The sequence below is a fragment of the Danio rerio genome, chromosome 20 (assembly GCF_052040795.2).
Source record: "Danio rerio strain M-AB ecotype USA chromosome 20, GRCz13ab, whole genome shotgun sequence".
Classification (NCBI taxonomy): domain Eukaryota; kingdom Metazoa; phylum Chordata; class Actinopteri; order Cypriniformes; family Danionidae; genus Danio; species Danio rerio.
Window position 1 is genome coordinate 5,270,001 of NC_141040.1, and position 7,500 is coordinate 5,277,500.

Genomic DNA, 7,500 nt, shown 5'->3' on the forward strand with positions numbered 1-7,500 from the left:
GGTGTAAGGACTGGTGAGAGTGTTATGGAATTTAATAACGCACGCCAAATGGAAAGAAAAAAACTTCCGCATTTTGCAATGTGTGTGTGCGGTCCTTTACTGTGTGTGGATCTTGTCGGAAAATATGGCGAAAAGTCCTTCATAACGGTAATAGTTTGATTGCGGCGTTTACTTCAATAACGCCACTAATGTCTGCATAATCCACATGTCTCTAATTCCATTTCAGTTTAGTTCAGTTATGACTTTAGTCGGATTAAGGTGATCAAAAATCGTTGTTTGCAGCTTATGTAGGCCTACAGTTCAACATTCATGTTAAACCTGAATAAACAGTAAACACAAGTACATCTTATTAAACATCATCTATTTTCATCACCAATTATCAGAGTAGAACAGTTTCTCAAGCAGTTTGTGATGCAATTTGGAAACAGGAGATGAGCCCCTGGTCTAATGCGCCACCTGGCTTGAGAAACCCGTTCTCAAAGACTTATTATTTGGGTAGCACACATATTCTGAATGCCTTCGGCAGAATTCAAATGAGCCATTTTAATCTAGATTAATACCTAGATCAATCTAGATAAAAAAAAAAATTAATCTATGCCCACCTATAGTTTTAAGGCATTATTTATAATTAGTGTTACTAAATGAACACAGTATACACTGACAATCTAAAAGAGCACAGGAGAACAGTATTACATTTGTCTTACCATTGACTTATTTTCATGCACATTGAATATATGCATGCATATGCAGAGAAACATGAGCTATTGCAAACTTCACTACGTTAAAAAGTAAAATTAATTTGTATCACATGCAGAAAGTCAGTGGAGTAAACAAACAAAACGTCATGGTATGACTTTTGCTTGAATAATGTTAAAAAATGCAAGTTTGCAGGAAGCCGGAGTAGACTAGATTATGTAATTTTTACATTTTGTTTAAATTTTTACTTGTTATATGTGAAGTTTATATTGTTTTAAAAAGGGTAGAGTTATTCTTGCTAGAATAAATTGTGCATAAATAAATGCCATGACCTCTGTTTAATATTCAGCTGGTAAATTTTCATTTTAATGTAGACCTTTTCCATGTTAGATGGAATTTTCTTTGACAGCGAATATTTCCCTTGTATAAGTCATATAAATCTTTCTTTTTAGGTTCTTGGGATATGGGCTAATTACAGCTGTGGACCATGACATCTGGTACAGGCAGCGTCGCATCATGGATCCAGCCTTCAGCAGCTCGTGAGTCAAATACAGGAAAAAATGCTGAAATGTGATTATGTCAAGCAGGATGAGCCTGAGAAACATGGTGGCAAAAATTCTAATGTAAGACACCTGCATGACACACTAGTCTTACATCTCATCCTCCAATTAAAAGATTCCATAAAATACTTTCCCAAATAAAAATATACAACGTGTGTTTAGACAGTTTAGACCAGGGGTGTCCACACCCTGCTGAAAAATCCAGCTTAAACCAGCCTAGGTTGGTTAGCTGGTTGACCAGCCTGGTTTTAGAGGGGTTTTGGCCATTTCTAGGCTGGTCTCCAGACTTTTCCAGCCTGGTTTAAGCTGGGTTTGGCTGGGCTCCCAGCCTGGCTAGGCTGGTCAAGCTGGTTTTAGCTGGTCATCTCCCAGCCTGATTAACTAAAACCAGCCTGGAAATGGCCAAAACCCCTCTAAAACCAGCTTGGTTGACCAGCTAAAACCAGCCAAGGCTGGTTTAAGCTGTTTTTTTTCAGTAGGGAACTCAGTTCTGGAGGGCCGGTGTCCTGCTGAGTTAGCTCCAACTTGCAACAACACACCTAGCAGGAAGTTTCTAGCATATCTAGGAAGAGCTTGATTAGCTGGTTCAAGTGGGTTTGATTAGGATTGGAGCTAAACTCTTCAGGACACCGGCTCTTCAGGACCGAGTCTGGACACCCCTGGTTTAGTCTGACTGTGCTGTAGCACTGTGTATGCGTGTGGCCTATGTATTTCTCCCTTTTCAAACAGACTAATAAGGAGCTTTAAGATCCATTGGGCTCATGCTGGTCCCCAGATTTTTAGCCTGAGATTGCTTGCCACAGTGATATGACTGATAATATATCTGTTTCTGGCTTATTTATCAGATACTTACGAAGCTTGATAAGCACTTTTGACGAGATGTCAGAACGCCTGATGGACAAGCTGGAGGAAATGGCCAACAACAAAACCCCTGCCGTCATGCACGACCTGGTCAACTGTGTTACACTTGATGTCATTTGCAAGGTTTCTCCATCCTTCTTATTGATCCAAGGGAAAGTCTAATGTGTCAAATCAGCTGTTGATCAGTACTCAGTTGTAATATTTGCATTCGCAGGTGGCTTTTGGTGTTGATTTAAACTTCTTGACTCAAAAGGATAGTCCCTTCCAGAATGCAGTAGAGCTGTGTTTAAAGGGAATGACCTTTGATGTCAGGGACCCATTATTTAGGGTAAGAAAATGTATCCAAAAACACGACACTATAAAGTAGCAGGGTCAAAGCTACTGATTATGATTAGTTTTTTATTTGCTTGTGTTGTTTTGGAGCTCAGATTATTCCTAAAAATTGGAAGCTTATACAGCAAGTTAGAGAAGCAACTGAACTCCTGCGTAAAACGGGAGAGAAATGGATACAAAACAGGAAGACAGCAGTGAAAAATGGAGAGGACGTCCCCAAAGACATTCTCACACAAATCCTCAAATCAGCAGGTATGTTGATCTCAAGTGAAGGAGAAATTCAGTGGTTTAAGAGATAGTTTTCTGATTTAAAACGAATCATTTTGTCATTATTTACTCAGCCTCCACTTCACTCCAAACCTGTTTGACTTTCTTTGATCTGTTGAAAAAAAAAGACATTTTGGAAAATGTTATTTTATTTTCTAAACTGACTTCCCTAATATTTGTTTTTCCTACAATGGATGTCAGCGGTTACCAGTTTCTAACAGTCTTCGAAATATTTTTAGTGTTCAACAGAATGAACTCATCAAGGTTTGGAATCAAGTGTGAGTAAATAGTGAGGTCAGTTTTTGGTGAACGATCTCTTTAAATGTCTTTTTCTTCTTCCCTTTTGTTGCACAGGTAACCTGATTATGACAAATTAAAAAATACAGCTTGTGCAGGCAGCATGTTCATGGCTAAAGTCCATGTATACAAATACAAAGTCAACAATAAAACACTATAAACTGGAGAACAGGGCTTATTATCCTGCTGTCTAGATAACAAATATGACTGATCAATCTGCTGGTTTGATATTATTGAATAACTACGAGTGTATCACAGGCTAATTTTTATCAAAGGGTATTGATTCTTGATCACCCTTCTTGATTTTATTCTGCGCTAACAATAGGCTAAATTTAAATGATACCATACTGACAGGCTCATGTTCAAAGATATGGAAATAAAATGACTTCTGAAACCACCTTTCGAAATGTCTCCTCAATATTTAATGTCTTTGAATTATATATTTTTGGGGATTATTACTACAAATGCCATGATCCAACATTATTCATGTTATTTTAACAGGTAGCTTAACACTTTTCATGTTTTGTTGCAGAGGAGCAAAATGTTACTAGCACAGAAGATTTTGAGCAGATGTTGGACAATTTTGTGACTTTCTTCATGGCTGGTGAGTTACTTTGATTTTAATTCATAAACTGTTGTGGATTTGAACGGACTGCATGCAGTGTTTTATAGCATATACTCCTAACCCTACCCTTTACAGTGACATCACTAGTTCTATTGATTGCATGTGTCTGAGATTGCTTGTCTCAGCTTGCATGTCTGCAGCCAGATACTATTGCTTTATTCTTCCGCAGGCCAAGAGACAACAGCCAATCAGCTCTCATTTGCAATCATGGAATTAGGGAGAAATCCAGAGATATATCAACGGTAAAACACTTTTTAGAAATGTCTCCCTGTTCTGTCAGACTTTTATTATAATACTATAGTTCAATATTCCTTTCATTTCCAGAGCTAAAGCAGAGGTGGATGAAGTCCTCGGAACCAAAAGAGAAATTTCAAATGAAGACCTTGGAAAATTGACTTACTTGTCTCAGGTTGGTTCATAGACATTTTTTACATGCTACAAACACAAATGCTTTTAAATCCATTTCTTTTAATGGTCTTTTGTGTTATTCAGGTGTTGAAGGAAACCCTGCGTCTGTACCCCACTGCGCCAGGAACCAATCGCTGGCTTCATGAGGACATGGTCATAAACGGCATTAAAATCCCTGGAGGCTGTTCTGTTATGGTGAGCATCACCAACATGACAAACAAAATCAGCTCCTGTCTTCTTAAATGCAGAAAGATTTTATGTTAAATATTTTTAAGCTGAATTAATACAATTTTAAATGTTAAAGTCAACAAAATTCTGACAACACTGGCCACAAAATAGCACTCATTTTTTAAAAGCATAAACATTTGAGCCACATTTCTCTTTTTCCATACAGTTCAATTCTTTTGTTTCCCAAAGACTGGAAAAGTTTTTCAAAGATCCGTTGAAGTTTGATCCAAAGAGGTTTGATGAGAATGCCCCAAAGTAAGTCATTACCACCTACTGTAGTCTCAGTTTCGTTTTAATTCACAATTTTCATTTTTTGTCTCTGTAGTTATTTAGCAAATAACATTTTTTTCCTATTCTATATATTAAGTTCAGAAATTAATAATGAATTTAATTTGATTTAAACATGACTAATGAGATAGCATGGTGGCACGGTGGCTAAGTGGTTAGCATTGTTTCATCACAGCAAGAAGGTTGCTGGTTTGAGTCCCATTTCTTTGTGGAGTTTGCATGTTCTCCCCGTGTTCGTGTATGTTTCCTCCAGGTGCTCCAGTTTCCCCCTCAGTCCAAAGACAAGCGCTATGGGTGAATTGGGTCAAAATAAACTGGCTGTAGTGTATAAGTGTATAGGTGAATGCAAGAATGTATGGGTGTTTCCAAGTAACCCAGGCAGCAAAGCATTCTGGCCCAGATTGGGCATAAATCTGGCACATCAGGCATTCATCCGGCACTGGCATACAACAATGTGGGCCAAACATAACCCTGGTTTGGCAGAGGTGGCATTGTCTTTAAGGTGGCACACAAGACTTGGGCCAGATCTCTGCAACTCTCACATGGTCGCCCACTGAAGCTAAGCAGGGCTGCGCCTGGTCAGTACCTGGATGAGAGACCACATGGGAAAACTAGGTTGCTGCCAGAAGTGGTGTTAGTGAGGCCAGCAGGGGGCGCCCAACCTGCGGTCTGTGTGGGTCTAAATGCCCCAGTATAGTGACAGGGACTCTATACTGCTCAGTGAGCGCCGTCGTTCGGATGAGACGTTAAACCAAGGTCCTCTCTGTGGTCGTTAAAAATCCCAGGATGTCCTTCGTAAAAAAGTAGGGGTTTCACCTCGGCATCCTGGCCAAATTTGCCTACTATCATTCGTTTATGGGCATTCGGGAGTCTCTATGCATTTGCGGGAACAAAACAACGTTCCTCAAGAAAGACAGGAAGACATTTGGATATTTCACATTTAACAGTGCAGAACATCACTAAAAGATTCAAGGAATCTGGAAGAATTCCAGTGTCTAAAAAACAAAAGTGCAAGCCTAAGCTAAACTGTGAGCTCTGATCTCACGGGCGACACTGCATCAAGAATCATCTTTCTTCTATAAGCAATACCACCACATGAGCTCAGGACTTCCGGTGGCGCTGCACTGCTGGCGACACGGGCACATGTTTCTGCTGACATTTTTGTGTAATTACTGCTACTACGACTACTTTTGTCACGTACCACAATATGTAGTTACGTCCACAAATGCCAGTTAAAGGAAGCCTTATGTTAACAGTGTCCAGAAGTCAACTTCTCTGGACTTGAAGCAACGCAGTCCACGGCAATTCGTAACTTTTTGATTTAGTGGCTAATTTGGATGAATTCGAATGATCTAATTTGTACAATTTAGTACGATTTGTTCATCACCCAATGACGGTTGGGGTAAAGTGTGGGGTTGGGTGCCACGGCTACTTTTTAAAATCGTACATTTTCATTTGACAGAACTCTGAATTCGTACGAATTAGCCACTGAACTGACAAAATATAAAATACTTGCGTTTCGTTGCGTGATCAGGCTGGCTTGGAGGGATCTGGGGTGGACCATTACACACAGTGGATGTGTGTTGTGGTCAGTTAATTAGTATTTCAGTTATTTATTTGGGAGAAATGGATGCTGTGGGCTTCTGACCAAAAAAAAAAGGATCATCCATACTGTTACCAGTAACAAGTCCAAAAACCTTGGTCTGTCATGGTATGGTGTTGTGTCAGTGCCCTTGGCAAAGGTAACTTTGCACTTCTGTGATGAAATGTACATAGAGGTTTTAGAGCACAATGTGCTGCCTTCTTTTCCATGTGAAGTTTCATAAACTAATTTCGAGAGGAGCATGTGATATGACTGAGCACGACTGGCTGCTCATCTGTAATCAGTAGCAATCCAATCAGAGTGATCCTAGTTTGCAATAAATGGATCGTTTTCTCCCTACTGCTCTAATCGTTTGGAAGAATCCCCCCTTCCACCCCATCTCCTCCTTTTTGTCCCTTTTCCAAGGGGGAGCTTTTGAGACCTACCTGATCTCGAATCTCCTGATACGCTTATTGACCGGGCGGGAGCCTTGGGCTCAGATATCTCCGAGCTCAGGGTTCTCTGCCGGGACAGCATGCCAACCCTACTATAAACGCTAAGCATATCTAAGTGGGAACTCTTGAAATGTATTTCAACAAGACTGACTGGCCTGCCTGCAGTTCCCAGTAGAGAATGTGTGGCGTACAGGGCCGGAGCAAGCTGAACTGCCGCTCTAGGCAGAGGACGATCACGCCGCCCTCAACCCCAATGTGCAAACGAAAGTGACCGGTTATGAAAATGAAGTGAGGAGTCGCAGACCTCTTTTCCGGCTCTCTATGTGCGGATATAACTGAGGACGCGCGGGTGCTGAGGGAGGGAGGGAGGTGTCGCGGACTGGCGGACACCGCCGTCTCTATTCTGCTGCCCTATGTGTGGATATAACTGAGGACGCGCGGGTGTCGCGGACCTCAATTCTGCTGCCCTATGCGCGGATATATCTGAGGACACGCGGGTGCTGATGGAGGTGACGCTGGTGCCGCCCTCTCTATTCTATCGTCTTTGCGCGAATATATCTGAGGACGCGGTGGAGGTGTCGCGGACATAGCTGAGGACACAGGTGGTAAGGGAGGTGTCGCAGACATCTGCCTTTTTATACAGCCGCCCTAAGCGGCCGCCTAGGTCTCCTCTATGGACGCGCTGGCCCTGGTGGCATATTTTGAAGCCATAATGCGACATCAATGACCTCGTAATGTTGCCCACCATGCAATGAAATTCAAGTCAAAGTAAATTTAGAAGTCACTACTTTCCTTTTCTTGTTTTGAGTTTTTCATACTGTCGCAACTTTTTCTAATTTGGGGCGAGGTGATAAAGGCTGAACCTCTTAAAAATCACATTTTTCAAAGTTTGAGTTTAAC

The 7,500-nt window shown here is 41.1% G+C and overlaps 1 protein-coding gene across 2 annotated transcripts in view; it reads left to right on the plus strand.

Annotated features, from left to right (window-relative positions):
- cyp46a1.5 (cytochrome P450, family 46, subfamily A, polypeptide 1, tandem duplicate 5) overlaps positions 1–7,500 on the plus strand; it is a 12,593-nt gene that overhangs the window by 3,671 nt on the left and 1,422 nt on the right. The window contains 9 exon segments of one of the 2 annotated variants that reach the window (NM_001430839.2): positions 1,149–1,235; positions 2,102–2,240; positions 2,332–2,445; positions 2,546–2,702; positions 3,547–3,618; positions 3,809–3,881; positions 3,964–4,048; positions 4,132–4,242; positions 4,442–4,530. In NM_001430839.2, coding sequence (NP_001417768.2) covers positions 1,149–1,235; positions 2,102–2,240; positions 2,332–2,445; positions 2,546–2,702; positions 3,547–3,618; positions 3,809–3,881; positions 3,964–4,048; positions 4,132–4,242; positions 4,442–4,530 — 927 coding nt within the window. 2 annotated transcript variants of the gene reach the window in all.